At 38.2% G+C, this 15,291-nt stretch overlaps 2 protein-coding genes across 2 annotated transcripts; one reads left to right on the top strand and one right to left on the bottom strand.

Moving 5' to 3' along the window:
- Positions 1-337: 337 nt before the first annotated feature.
- On the bottom strand, positions 338-4,031 carry LOC130571867 (acidic mammalian chitinase-like). Its single transcript, XM_057363154.1, has 11 exons — positions 3,934-4,031; positions 3,824-3,850; positions 3,492-3,696; positions 3,343-3,399; positions 3,090-3,255; positions 2,220-2,344; positions 1,897-2,020; positions 1,509-1,691; positions 1,306-1,422; positions 937-1,069; positions 338-821 (listed from the first exon to the last, which is right to left on the bottom strand). Exons 1-11 carry the CDS (start codon positions 3,956-3,958, stop codon positions 562-564), a joined length of 1,422 nt encoding a protein of 473 aa, XP_057219137.1. The 5' UTR covers positions 3,959-4,031; the 3' UTR covers positions 338-561.
- Positions 4,032-7,824: 3,793 nt separating this feature from the next.
- LOC130545350 (N-fatty-acyl-amino acid synthase/hydrolase PM20D1.2-like) lies at positions 7,825-14,971 on the top strand. The gene is made up of 5 exons (XM_057319792.1): positions 7,825-7,899; positions 7,977-8,048; positions 8,365-8,530; positions 8,633-8,762; positions 14,965-14,971. Exons 1-5 carry the CDS (start codon positions 7,825-7,827, stop codon positions 14,969-14,971), a joined length of 450 nt encoding a protein of 149 aa, XP_057175775.1.
- The last annotated feature ends 320 nt before the right edge of the window (positions 14,972-15,291 follow it).

Genomic DNA, 15,291 nt, shown 5'->3' with positions numbered 1-15,291 from the left:
TTGTAGTTTTATTCAATTGTTTAATTTTATTATCATTTCAATTACTTATTACAATAAATAAAATGTCCAATATAAACAAACCTTAAAAGATCATAAGCAGCACCTCCATTCTCTTGTCACTGTGTTCCTGTTAGAGTCGATGATCTAATCTCAATGACTATACTGAATAAAAATTACACAGTCAGTCTTGTATTACTTATGTACTCATTCAGATTTTACTTGTCCTATCAGTAAACCGAACCAATAATGTTAGACAAATAAAGCAAAAGCAGCAAGAAATCATAAATCCATAAATCACATTATGTGTGAAAGAACAGACTGTACAACAACCTTGCAATCTTAAATCAGGTTAATTTTAATTAGAAAGGTTAGACAGACTTGCATAATGTAGCATAGTATTAATATTAGAAAATAAAGGTACAGAGTATAATTCCCAATTATAGAAAGTATTTTAGGATAAAACGCCACTATTGTCACCAGAAGGATCTACACCGCAACCTTATCATTTCACACATTTCTCCTCCACAGGAGCGTTACACTACATCATATGACATGGGGCAGTCACTGCACATTCACATTTCTAGGCCAGTCACAGCACAAGCAGTTGATATTAAAGACGAGCCCCGAAGGACACGGCTTTACAAATGTTCTGCCATGGGCACAATGAATAAAGGACGTGTGGTCAGCTGGGTTTGCGTACACCCCGTCTGGCCTGCCTGCACAAAAGTTATTTTCAGGGACAGATGATGGTAGAACATGAGGTACATTGGTATGAGGTGCAACAGGCTGATGTGTTGTATTTGGGGTAACAAGAGGTGATTCTGGGGAGAATGAGATGGATTATTACATGATTATTTTGGTTTATACCAACTTTGTATATAAAGTCAAGTCACACCACTAATGATTATTATTTATCAAATATGGGATGGAGAGTACCGATGTTAAGAAGCTGATGCAGGTGACTGATGAGAGGACTTTTGCCCTGCTCACAGAACTGTCCCGTAAAGTCATCGAGATCCAGAGCCCAGACAAACGCTCCTCCAAACTTTTTGTCCTTTAGGTATTGAACCTGATGCATAAACAGAATTGTATTTCATAATGTACTTTTAGGTTTTATGCATCTTTAACTTATTATATTTCTTCACTGGTTTTTTTTCATGTTAAGGACTTTGAATTACCATAGTGTATACCTTGTGCTATTTTCATAACCCTGCCTTACCTTGCAGCGTGTACTGTATATGTTTGACAACTAACAGACATTTCATGTATGTTAATGTAGGCTGAACTCATACGCAGTATAATTACCTTTGTCTCGCAGCTCATCTTGTTGTCAAAGCCCACCCACTCTTTTCCTTTGGTTGCATATGGAACTTTCTGATCATCGATCCATTGTGTTGTTGCTCCTTTAAGGAAGGTGCAGATCTGATGGATAATAATTGTTCAGTTTTCAAGTTATTGGAGATCATCTTTATCAAATTTTGAGTTTGTACTGTGCCTGAATGTGAGACCTCATAATAGGACCAGAATCCAGCCTCTCTGGTGTATGTTCCCGCTGAAGCAGGACCATCAGCTGGAGCTCCAACATCACTGGCCGTGGACGTCAGACTGAACGTCCGTCCGTATGTTGCAAATCCCATCCTTAGTTTCTCCACAGGGGCGCCCTGATCACTCCAGTATGTCATGGCGAAATCCTGCATTGTCATTGTGAATAAATTATTATACTTATTTCCTGTTGCTTGTTTCTACTTCCTTGTTATTTGCAATGACTCACTGCTTGTGTGTCCTTTATTTGTATATCATATGATTTTTTTAATCACAGTTATGTCATATATGCTTTTTAACAGTTCATGTTATTAAATTAGGACAGAGGTTATAAAGGTTGTAGGGCTTTCTTACAGTATTGAGGTAGATGTTGTCTTCTGTGTCTTTAGACCCACGATACAGAGGACTGTTGTGTCCAGTGAAACGCTGCCATGAGCCATGAAAGTCATACGTCATGACATTGATGAAGTCTAAGTACCTGCATTACCACAATCAACAACAACTTGCATTAGTTTAGTTTCTAGTGGATATTCAAGTTGTTCAATAACAGCAGGATATTTTTTATCAGCACTTTTTAAAGCATATATGCTTTTAAGGATTCCACATTAACAAACATATACACAAACTGTTTTGTGAAACTTTAAATAATTGTGAAAATGTGTATTTTTAAAACGTACTTAGAAATTTCTGCAATTTCATAACCATCATCAATGATTTTCTTCCCAGCAGAAACGGCAGCAGTGAGCAGGAGTCTGGGACGTCCAGTGGCGTCACCTTCTGCCTCATAAGCTTCCAGAAGTTCCTGTTGAGGTCAAATATTCACAGTTATAATAGTAAAACAGTGCAGTTGAAATGTGTTTTTTAAACCACTAAGTTATAAATAAACAGTATGATGCAAGGCTAAAGAAGAACATACCAAAACCTAACACCGTAACAGCTTGTTCTTATGATTATTTCGTGTCGCGTCACATCCAGTGTGGACAAAATATAAAATTATAATGGGTTCTAATGCATCTATTTTCTTTTATCGTGCTGTGTCGTGTCGCGTCACATTGTGCCACGTCCGGTATAGACACGGTATAAGAAATTCTCAGAATCATGCACATTTTCAAATCAATTTTTACTCATTTTTTTCTTATCCTATTTTATGGTATTTTTATAATTCTAATAACATAATTCAGAAAAATATAAAAAGTGTCATCAGGTTATAACAAAGTGAGTGTAAACCATAGTTACATTTCAAAGTCAATCTGAAAGTTATACAACTTTTTTATTGTAATTCTCAAATAATTTGCTGTGTATTTCATCAGATAAATGGGAATAATATAATGTATATTAAATTTAAACCACATTTTTGCTGTCACACCACAGGACAACTTTGTATGGTTTATTTGTCAACTACCCACATATTTTTTTATGCCTCTGCTGTTTGTTCCACATGTTTTTCAGCACAGCTTCAAAATTGTGAAAGTACTAGAAATAAACCTAAATTGTATTCAATTGAATATGGTGATGCTGTTTGTTTTGAAGAGTAAATGCAAAAATACCTTGCAGAGCAGTGAGAATCTTTGCTTGTCTTCTGGAGGACTTCCACGGGAACCAGGAAACTCCCAGTCCAGGTCAAGACCATCAAAGCCATGAGTCCTCAAAAAGTTGATGGAAGACTGAATAAAGGTCTGTCTGTTTGCCGGGGTGGACACCATGATACTAAACCTAAAGTAAGAGTTTAATGATACAGTCAATTTTAAGGTTCAGTTCTATTTATAAAAAACCAGTGCTGCGTTTAAGCAGGACACTTACTGAGCTGTACCAAAGTTCCATCCTCCCACAGCCAAGAGAGTTTTCACACTGGGGTTTCTGTCAATTCAAATGTTTGTATCACATAAACGTCTTCAGAAAACAGCAAATAATGACTTTGCTAAATATCAGATTGATATCAGATAACATACATTTGCTTCAGTCCATTGAAAGATTTGTAGAGAGTTTCATCATTCCATTCATAGGTGCTCAGTTGATTTGCCTGATTAATAATGGAAAACGCATAAATTAAATGGGTGCATAAATGGGGATCCACGTTAGAAGGCAGGTACTTGCCAACATCAGGTCTGTACTGAGACCAGTTTGTGAAGTAACATATGAGCTGGGAAGCCAATCCTGAAATAATCAAACAGATTTAATAATGTGATTTTAGAAAGTGATATTTAGTTTTAATAAAGAAATAAACATATAGTCTAATAATAATAGTAATGAGTGTTACCCATAATAACAATACAAAACTTACCAAAATGACATAGTGCCAAAGAAAACCCTGAAAAGAGAAATATTAAATGTTAACACATAAAAAACTCTATCAAACTCGTTTGAAAAACATTTTCCAAAATAGTCACCTACCAGCTAAACAAATGAATCTAGCCATGGTGTGGGTTGTGTCAGCAAAGAGACTGATCCGTCTGCTATCCGTCTGCTACTGCTGTAAGAAACAAAATAACATTGGTTATATTATTTCCTCTTACCCCCTAAACACTCAGACTTCACCCCTGTATGACACCAATGATTAACCAAAACTCACATGAACTGAATTTCCCTAAAATAGCAGCTGCACTGTCATCTGCTCCAGATTTCACAAAATCACATGTTTGGGAAAACAACTATTGCACCACAACAATCCATAGGTTTCAGTTTTTGCATTTTGATTGTAAAATAGTGTTCAATGGTTTAATTCAGTCATCATTTCATATTTTAAATAACATACTCAGAGGTTGTGATAGACTTTTTTTTATTGACCGTCATTTCGATGGACAGGCTCGTAAAAAACCGTCATAATCTATCATTACCCGTAACAATGGTGCAAGGTGGCGTTACGTGCATTAGCATGTTCGTGACGTCATCACTTGTGATTACTCAGGGAACGTGCTGTATTATACAACTTAATGCCCAATAAAGCCGTTGTTGTTTATATTCATTTACATATTTAAGGTTTCTGTTGTCAGACATAAAATAATAATTACAGACAAATGTTTATGCTCATATGTCTAGTCAAGTAGGCTAATGACAAGTAGGCTACTTGTAAAAGGTGTTTTGTAGCCTACTCACTCACTCACAAGTAAGCTGCGGTTTGGTCATGAATGTGCTGCTTCTGCCGCTCACTGAACAAAGTGTCTCAGTGTGGGGCAGTGAACCTGATCTGGTCTTTAAAAGAGCCTGATTGTTTGGTTCACATTTGTGAAGCTCCATGGTTGGCTGTGTGGTTGCCTGTGGATCAGCTTTTAGGTAATAATGATGATCTGGAAGAGGATCGCACCCCAGCAGATTGGGTTGCTCAGCACCAGGAGCATTTGACTTCCATTTATGCTAGTGCTCGAAGGCAGTTGGAGGTGACAACTGAGAGCCGTAAAGGTGACTGTCCGGAGCTGTTATCAATATTTCCCCCTGGTACCTTAGTGTATTGTAAAAATCATTATCAGGATGATAGAAGATCCAGGATGTGTGGAGCTCTACAGCATAGGAAGTGGTGACTTGTTGTGATGAGGTGGGGACATTGTATAAGATAAGACCCCGAGAGACTGAGGACCCTATTAAAGTCATGCATCGCTCAGAGCTTAAGTTAGTTCCGTCGGGCAGAAGTGTGCCCTGTCAACTTAATGGCAGTACATACAGAATGTAGCTCTTTTTGTTTTGGAGACTAGTCGAGTTCTGAGGAGGTAGATAGCCACCCACCAGTGGCTGTGATTCATATAAGAACAGGGGCCCAAGCTGATGCCAGTCCTCAGTCTGATGGTCAGGGTATTGATTTGTCAGGGATCATAAAAGAACCCCCCCTGTGGGAAATAGAGTGGTACCCATGGGGGTACAACCGGAAGTTATACCAGAGCTAGAACCTGCTGTAGTAGATACTTCAGATAAAGTCAAGTGGTGAGGCAGTTGTGTCTGATTTTGCACTTAGACGTTCTATACGTAGGACAGCAGGGCAAAACCTAAACCGCAGTGGTGCAGAATCTCCCCCATAGGGTAGCAGAGGTTAGTTCAGTGACTACCCCCTTTAGGCCCTGGTGCATATTAAAGTAGGGGTGTATGTAGCCGAGTCATTAGGGGTGCTGTTGGACTGTCGCCATATACGATAGCAGTAGAAGGAGTGTAGTAATATATATACAGTATATATCGTTGGAAAGGTCTAAGCCTCTAGAAAAACATTTTCATCACTGTTTTATAAAATAAAATATATAGGAGGAGTAATTTATTTATAAATGACAAGAGTGCGCTTCACCGCCAGCGGAACACTTACATTTACTTCCATATTTTGGATGTGAATTCTTATTTTATCATGACAAACTATATATAGTTGGAAAGGTCTAAGTCTCTAGAATACATATTTCATCACTGTTTTATAAAATAAATGATGTAGGAGGAGTAATCTATTTATAAATGACAAGAGTGCGCTTCACTGCCAGCGGAACGCTTACATTTTCTTCAGTATTTGGCATGTGAATTCTTATCTTATCATGACAAACTATATATCGTTGGAAAGGTCTAAGCCTCTAGAAAAACATTTTCATCACTGTTTTATAAAATAAAATATGTAGGAGGAGTAATCTATTTATAAATGACAAGAGTGCGCTTCACCGCCAACGGAATGCTTGCGGTTACTTCCATATTTTGCATGTGAATTTTTATTTTATCATGACAAACTATATATTGTTGGGAAGGTCTAAGTCTCTAGAGTCACTGTTTTATAAAATAAATGATGTAGGAGGAGTAATCTATTTATAAATGACAAGAGTGCGCTTCCAAAAATTGATGTCCTGCTAAATGACATTGTTCCGCCAGCGGAACGCTTATGTTTTCTTCAATATTTTGCATGTGAATTCTTATCTTATCATGACAAACTATATATCGTTGGAAAGGTCTAAGTTTCTAGAATACATATTTCATCACTGTTTTATAAAATAAAATATGTAGGAGGAGTAATTGAGTCATAAATGATGAGAGTGTGCATAAAAAAACAATATCATAATAATAAAAAAAAAATGCAGACATAAGATATAAAAATGTTATGTTTTTCATGTTGTTACGGTCCTGTCTATATTTTCATTGTCTCTTCATGTGAAGAATTAAAAAAAAATAAAAAAGAATTATCTCAATGTCTGTTGTGGTGTTCAATGTCAGACCAAAAAAAAGGTGGCCCCTATTGGATTTTTGTGGTACTGCGGCTAAAACACTCACAGAAGACACAGAAATTGGTCTATCAAGCTCAAACTCCATAAAAATATTGGTGGTATTTGAGACTTTGACCTTTTGACATTTTTAGGCTGAAACACATAGATTATATGTTTTTTTTAAATAAAATCTATACATAATATTTTTATAGTTTGTTATAGCAAAATTAATAAACTACAATAATAATAAAAAAAAAATATATATATATTTTTAAATTCAGGAATAATCTTCCAAGTGTCTTCTTTCAAATGAGACCAACCGTAGGTCTCTACTCCAAAGCATTCATGAGTTACAACCATTTTAGTTCCAAAAGTGCATTTTCATGTGTAGGCTAAAAAAGGGCTCCGACAGTTAACAGGTTAAGGAAAAGCCCATACCTGTGAATAAAACAGCTTTTTATTAAACTGTCCCATTACTTTTGGTCCCTTGAAAAAGGGGGGCGCTTCATATTAAAGAGCTGTAATTCCTAAATCATTCAGCTAATCTGGATGTGAATACACTCTAAATAAAGCTGAGAGTGTGCACTTTAAGACAATATCTATTATAAAACTGTAACTTGAAAACATATTGATACACAGCTAAAATAACAAAAAATGTGCCTCTGTCCAAATATTTATGCCCTAACTGTATATAACCATTTATATTTAATTTAAGTGAATATTAATTTATATTATTATTTTATTGTGTAATAGTTGTTTTAAATAAACGATTTGTTGAATTTTGTTGTATTTTCATTTTATTAAATAAACAATTTGTTGAATGGGTCCTGTAGTTTGGTCGCATTTAAAGAAACTGTGTGGTACATTGACATCTAGCGGTCAAGCTTGGTACCGCAGTCTAAATTCAAAATATTGGAGACACAAGTTTAGCCAAGTAACAGTTCTTCTCGGTTTCTTTTTCTTGTTATCGGAATTAATCTACAGACACTCTATTGTTTGCGAATGTTTAAAATATGTTAAGTGCAGCCCACGAACGCACGCATGCGCAGTAATGCTTGTTAATGTTGTCACTTAGATACCATCTGTAACATATTAATTTATGGCTCTTACATATTGCACCTGTAGAGTGATGGAGCAAAAACCTGATATGAATGCCTTTGTGAGGACAACAACAGCTGTTACTATTTTTAACGCTGGTGTAAAGGTGAGCCTTGTAAAGTTTGACACATTGTATTGTTGTAACATCTGTCTGATTATTTCTCTCTGTGGCTGCCCTGACAGGTTAATGTCCTCCCGCCATACGCAGAGGCTTTTGTCAATCTGCGTATCCACTCTGCTCAAACATTGCAGGAGGTGAGAGGTCATGCTGTAGCCGCAATAAAGCCAATAGTGTTGAAACATTCAACATCAAGTTCAGGCTTTAGTTCGAGTTTATTTATTAACTTTTTCTCTTTATACATAGTTAAAAGATTGAGTAATCTAAAACAAGCACATGCTGTTGATACTAGTTAAGACTAGTGGTATGAAGTTATTTACTATATAAAATGTCAATCACAACAGATTTTTGTGGTTGACAACAGATAACAGATTTTTTCTGTAAGTGGTTGTGACAAAGATGTAGCAAGATAAACAGATGAAATGGACCCACAACAGAATGTTCTTTTTTTAGGTTCTGGATTTGATCAAGTCAATTGTAGCAGATGAGCGTGTAAAACTAGAGTTGGTCAATGGGTTCGACCCGTTGCCCATCAGCTCTTATGATGAGCAGTCGTTTGGGTATCAGATCATCAAAAAAACAGTGCAAGGCATATTTCCTCAGGTCAACGTGGCCCCTGGTAAGTCGGTTAATGTGTATCTAAATGCCTCTATCATGCATCATTGATTCATATGGAGGAAGCATTCACTTTTGTTTGCCATTTAATGACTTCCTCCCCCAGGTATCTGTGTTGGCAATACTGACAGTCGTCACTACAAGGATATCACTCGAGACATTTATCGCTTCGCACCAACATGGTTCAAACCAGGTGATCCACAGAGGTATGACACATTCAAGCAGAGATGGCAAAAGTACACACATCCTTTACTTAAGTAGAAGTACAGATACTCATGTTTAAAAGTACTCAAGTAAAAGTTGAAGTACTGACTAAACTTGTTTACTGAAGTAAAAGTATAAAGTATGGGCTCTAAAATGTACTTAAGTAAAAAGTAGCCAATACTACTACCTGTTTTAGAGTCACGCTCGTACCTCACAACTGAACTACCATTATGTAGAACACAAGCATAAAAAAGACTGATGGAATAAATCTATTTGCCACTACCTAGGTAGTGGACAAAAACACAAATTTATAACACAATTATGATGTAAGATAAGAGCGTAAAGGACGAGCGTATTGATAATAATTGTGACAGAATTCCCTTTGTCTCAAGTTCTCAACCATAATTTTAGCTATTCTTTGTGTTGCCTTCCGCCTTGGTCCGTGGCAGCTTCTTAGACTACTAGCCTATGTCTGTGATGCGTAATAGCCAGGAAATGACTGTTTGGTACTGTGATTGTCAAAACATTTTATAACAGAATTTCACTGCTTTCAAATTTAGATTAACTGTCCCTTTAAATTTTAAGCACAGAACAGACACGGGCATATCATTATACAAAGGTTGAGGAGATCTTGTCAAAAAGAGAAAACTAAGAAATAAAGAGATAATTAATTAGGCAAGTCAATTTACTTGGTAACCATTACTGTTTTTCTCGATTGGTTAAACACATTTCTTGAAATTATGCCTCGCTTTAAAATATGAAATGTTTAGCCTCTTACATTGTACGTTACACTCGTTCAACATTAAAACTGATGTCAGTGTTGCTAGATTAGGTGGATGATTTCCAGCCCAAAGGCTCACTAAAACCTACTCACTCCAACAAAAACCAGCCCAAATTTTTAACTTCCAAAATAATGTGATAGTATTTTATTGCAATGTCAAGCAACGTTGATAAGGATCGTTTTTTATTTCCTTATAATTATAATCATGACAAGATGAAAAAATATAATAAAAATCAGGAAAATAGATCAAACAGATCAAACAAGGCAAATGCATTAAGAAAATTAGAAAATAAGACTAATAGGATATGTCCAGAAACCACTTCAAAACGGCAATCAGGAAATTAGCGCATTTTTGTGCAAAAGTGCCCACTATAATTAGTTCATGGAAAGCAACGCAATGAGCAGGTATTTTTCACTCGTTCATGAACTTAATGCGCACACCACGATAGCAAAAAATATGCAATTCATACATACTAATGAACAACAGCAACAATAATGCCTTACCTTAACGAGCTGCCTTAACTTCTGACAGAACTACAGTACATCTTTCGTGAAGTATATTTGTAGAACATGCAAAATTTGCAAAACTGTTTTAAATCAGTAGCTGTCAAGGACGAGTATGCCAGACTAAAGTCTGTAAAGTTGAAAAGATTTGCTGATGCTGGACAGAAGTAGTATAATCCCATTTCAGTTTGACTTTATTAAATTGTTTAACTGTGCTCTGATTTCAATTACAGTTATTTATATTACAAAGAATCTTCGAGTCGTCTCTCACCACATGTGTAATTCACATTGTGAGATTTGAGTCATCCTCCCACTTACTACTGTGCAATTTATATTTAGGCTACTTTGGCATTGCGGCCGCTTCAATAGCTAAATTACATATTTAAAATCTGGTCCTTTCGCGCTAAAAAACCCTACCATTCACGAGTCACCACATGATGCAGAATATCACGCTCGAGATCTGAGAACGGTTACTCCGTCTTCTTTGATTTGATTGGTCACGCTTTGCTCTGTAAACAGTAACTCCCGCCTTCTTACATTTGATTGGCTAGTGGCCACCTCACACAGCGCTTCGGCTTTTAGGCAGACCTATCATTAGGTTGAAAAAGTCACGCAATGACAAGAAATAATATTGATTGTGCATCAAATACAGATTAAAACTAAAGTAACGAGCCTGGTTTGAAAATGTAAGAAGTAGAAAGTACAGGTATTTAAGTCGTCAGAAAAATAAATAGTGGAGTAAAGTACTGATACCAGAAAAATCTACTTAAGTACAGTAACGAAGTATTTGTACTTCGTTACTTCCCATCTCTGCATTCAGTGTCGTATTTTATGGATGTATGTGGTTAATAAGATGTATCTCATTTCATGTTACATTCCTGTTTTCTGAATAATTTCACGGGTGAAGAGAGAATTCCATTAAGAACTTGTCATGGTTCTGTCCCACCTTGTCTTGCTTTTCTTGACCTAGTGGCAGAACCATGATAGAACTCTTGTTTTATGTGGAAGAGTCAGTTTTGGCATTCCATATACTCCCTCTCTCCGGTGTGGCGTCTCTGTTCCCGCCCTTTCGTCTCCTCGTTATTGTTTGTTAATTAGTTCATGTCCTGCACCTGTCCCCTCTTGATTTATCCCCTTTATAATGCCCTTGTGTCTTCTGTCTCGTGCTGGTTCATTGTACTCTGTCGTGTTTCGTGTGGGTGAGTTCTTGTCTGTTAAGTGTAGCCTAGTCTTTTGTGTATGTAATAGATGTTATTTCTAGTTTAGTGTAGTAAGTCCTTGTTCTTGTTATATGTCATGTTTACAGTTTATTTTACCCCCAGTGGGTCTTTGTTTTGTATGTTTTGTTATTTATTAAAAGTCTAGTTTACCCCTTACCCTGTCTGCACTTGGGTCCTCTGTCTGTGTATCCGTGTCTCTCACCCGATCATGACAGAATGATCCGACCATTTTGGACCCAGCAGACAGAGGGATCTCAGGGGAGGGTCGATGCGCCGGACTCCCTTCCAGGGTGAATCCGCCGGACTCCCTTGGAGGGTAGAGGCCGCCGGGCTCTTCCAGAGTCGGGACCGCCGGCTCCCTTCCGGGGTCGAGACTGCCGGAACCCCGTCCAGGATCGAGACCGCCGGGCTCCCTTCCAGGGTTGAGGTCGTCGGATTCCCCTCCAGGGTTGAGGCGCCGGTTCCTGTTCCCGCCTGCAGATCCCTGCCGGCCTCCCAGCTGGTGCCCAGGCCTGTCGAGTCGACTCTGTTTGTGTGTTGTTTTGTCCTTGTTTGCTGCCCAGCTGCCAGAGAGCGCTGCCCAGCTCGCCGACATCCTGTCCTGTTGTCAACATCCAGGCCTGCCCAGCCGGTGATAGCCGGCTCCCAGTCGCCATTCCAGCCGGCGCCATGTCCTGTCCACCGGCCATCCAGCCGGTGCCATGTCCTTCCGCCTCCAGCCGGCCATGTTCCAGCCGGCCTCGCCGATGTGCTGTCCAGCCGGCCTTCGAGCCGGCGCCATGTCTTGTTTGGACTTTTTTTTCTATGTATCACGTTTTTGGTCATGTTTGTATAGTTATGTTTTTTTCACAGTCTGTGTAGTCTTGTTTGTTCCTTGAGGAGCATCAGGATGCTGCTCCTTAAGGAGGGGCTTCTGTCATGGTTCTGTCCCACCTTGTCTTGCTTTTCTTGACCTAGTGGCAGAACCATGATAGAACCTCTTGTTTTATGTGGAAAGAGTCAGTTTTGGCATTCCATATACTCCCTCTCTCCGGTGTGGCGTCTCTGTTCCCGCCCTTTCGTCTCCTCGTTATTGTTTGTTAATTAGTTCATGTCCTGCACCTGTCCCCTCTTGATTTATCCCCTTTATAATGCCCTTGTGTCTTCTGTCTCGTGCTGGTTCATTGTACTCTGTCGTGTTTCGTGTGGGTGAGTTCTTGTCCTGTTAAGTGTAGCCTAGTCTTTTGTTGTATGTAATAGATGTTATTTCTAGTTTAGTGTAGTAAGTCCTTGTTCTTGTTATATGTCATGTTTACAGTTTATTTTACCCCCACGTGGGTCTTTGTTTTGTATGTTTTGTTATTTATTAAAAGTCTAGTTTACCCCTTACCCTGTCTGCACTTGGGTCCTCTGTCTGTGTATCCGTGTCTCTCATCCCCGATTCATGACAGAACTACGAAGAGCTTGTGGTGTTTTACTTCCAGCTCATGCAGAATAATGACATCAGAAAGTTGCCTTCACCTCACAGCAGTCAGCATGAGCTGTAAATGTGCTTCGGTGTAACGCATACAGACCTCCGGCTAAAAAACACATGAAGACTCAGGAAGATTTGTTTCAATTACTGTGAATTTCAATTCTAAAAAAAATCACTTTTAGCACCACTTAAATATAAAAGCTTCATTTTTAGTGATGGCCCTGTAGATAATTAAAATACCTTTAGGCATTAAAAGTGTAACATTTCAATCATAAAGGTTCCGTCTTTAATGCCTAAACAATATTGATTTTAATTACAAATCGGCAAAACAAAGGCTGTGACATTTCATTTATCAACCGGAACTCTTGGTATTGAAGCGATATCATGAACAAAGCATTGCGTTGTTTACAAAATAATGATTGCTCAGAATATGTTAAGTTTTACATGAACACTTACACACACACGGGCATTATGATGATGGTGCTTTTCTGGGCAGTGTAAAAATGAAGCATGCTGTCAAGTGTAGTGTTTTCCGAGGGGCATAACACAGTTTAACAAACTCACTGTTTGGGTCCTTTTTGAAACAGTCTTGTGTAAGGGATAGTTCACCTAAAAATAAAAATTCTGTTATCATTTACTCACCGTATCATTTCAAACCTCTATGACTCTGCAGAACACAAAAGAAGATATTTTGAAGATTGTTAGCAACCGAACAGCGGTGGTACCCTTTGACAGAATTTTCATTTTTGGGTGAACTATCACTTTAATATTTATGACACTACATTGTGTCACACATGCCCTTCTGATAGTTTGGATTCTTTTTATCTCCGACATATCCTGAGCACTCAATGTATTTATTATTCTCAAATGCGTCTGTGAATAATGCAGATTGTGATAAAGGATGCACTGTGGGCCAATAGCTTCTCATTAGATTAAAATGGTACTAGACTGAAGTTATTGTTAAACCCTAAAAGCAAGTTAGTTGGATTTTGTCTGATGAAAGGTTTGTGCTGGGTCAATAACCTGTTGTCTATATTAGTTATATCATAAGACTAGCTAAACAGCCTTGAGTTTTTGATTTGTGAACAATACATTGAATCAGTCAAGTTTCGCTAAATCACATTATGTGTGACAAAAACAGACTGTACATCAACCTTGCAATAAAACCAGGTTAATGTTAATTACAGTTTAAAGAGTCTAGAATAATGTAGCATAATATTAGTATAAGAATATAATACAACAACACTGTGACGAGGGAGGCGTGACGAGAGCCGTGGGAGGAGGAAGCGAGGCCGGGACGCGTTGATAATGAGTGTCAGCTGGGCATCATTCCGGCCTCGTATCTCTCACGGAGGAGCGGAAGCAAAAAAGGACGAACGGCAGGAGAATACGGCGAGAGAGGACCGGGCCCGGACATTAGTTAAGTTGTGTTTATGTTTGTGTTGCAGGTGTTGTGCCGAAAACACACTCCCTGCCAGAATCGCACTGCCTTCGCGTGCGCGCGCGTGACGTCACCGCTGGTTTACAAAGGCGATTCTGGTCTGTAACTCGCGTTTTTAAGTATTCGTTACGAAAATGTCACATTCTTAGACAATGTAAGCAATACAGGTATATTTATGTGATTGATTTAAACTTCGTTTGAATAAATGTCTTATATTTACATACGGAGAATAAGCATTTAGTGGATCGAAATGAAGTTGGATTAAACTAAATCGACTTTCTTGTTGTTCCAAATGACTGTAAACAGTACTGCATTACTGACTGAATCAACTCTTTTCATTACACCTAAATGTGTGTTTTACACCTAGGCCTTACACAAGGCAGAAAATTACATGTAGTTGAGGACACACACTGTAAAGAAAGCAGACACATCTGACGATATAAAATAATGTATAAATGATCAAATTGAAAAAAAAAAATGGTTTTAAATGGCGAACACTGACATTTTTAAATAGGTAAAGACGAATGATGATCCTGCAGAAAGATTTATTGATTTAAGTTGAAAAGGTAATGTAAGGGGGGGGGTCTATTATCCTCTGGTGGGGGGTTGATTTGAACTGCAAACTCCCCTCTCTATAATGCTTTATATAATGATACACTTGTCTTTTTCAGGAGACAGACTAGCAGATCGAGAGATGTCACCAGCATCCGTTTTCATGTGTCTCTGACATTGCAAACCTGAGATTTGGGGGGGGTATGATTTCGGCAAGCCTTGCCAAAATCACACTCCCCTCTTATAATGCTTTATGATAATGATGGACACTTGTCTTTTTCAGGAGATAACTCAGATAGAGGCATCGTCACCAGATACCTTTTCATAGTGATCATCTGACTAGATTGCAAACATGAGATTTTGGGGGGGGTATGATTTCGGCAAGCCTTGCCAAAATCACACTCCCCTCTCTATAATGCTTTATGATAATGATGGACACTTGTCTTTTTCAGGAGACAGACTACAGATCGAGAGATGTCACCAGCATCCGTTTTCATGTGTCTCTGACATTGCAAACCTGAGATTTGGGGGGGGTATGATTTCGGCAAGCCTTGCCAAAATCACACTCCCCTCTCTATAATGCTTTATGATAATGATGGACACTTGTCTT

The sequence above is a fragment of the Triplophysa rosa genome, linkage group LG21, assembly GCF_024868665.1.
Source record: "Triplophysa rosa linkage group LG21, Trosa_1v2, whole genome shotgun sequence".
Lineage (NCBI taxonomy): Eukaryota > Metazoa > Chordata > Actinopteri > Cypriniformes > Nemacheilidae > Triplophysa > Triplophysa rosa.
Note: the sequence above shows the minus strand (reverse complement) of the source record. Positions and strands in the feature narration are given on the sequence as shown.

Bases quoted from the DNA above. Each gene is read 5' to 3' on its own strand.
- LOC130571867 (XM_057363154.1), bottom strand. From the start codon at position 3,958: ATGGCTAGATTCATTTGTTTAGCTG. The intron at 3,851-3,933 runs GTAGGTGACTAT...TTCTCTTTTCAG, and splicing joins TAGATTCATTTGTTTAGCTG to GGTTTTCTTTGGCACTATGT. The intron at 822-936 runs GTACTCTCCATC...CATTCTCCCCAG, and splicing joins GCATCAGCTTCTTAACATCG to AATCACCTCTTGTTACCCCA.
- LOC130545350 (XM_057319792.1), top strand. From the start codon at position 7,825: ATGGAGCAAAAACCTGATATGAATGCCTTTGTGAGGACAACAACAGCT. The intron at 8,049-8,364 runs GTGAGAGGTCAT...TTCTTTTTTTAG, and splicing joins CTGCTCAAACATTGCAGGAG to GTTCTGGATTTGATCAAGTC. The intron at 8,531-8,632 runs GTAAGTCGGTTA...TTCCTCCCCCAG, and splicing joins TCAGGTCAACGTGGCCCCTG to GTATCTGTGTTGGCAATACT.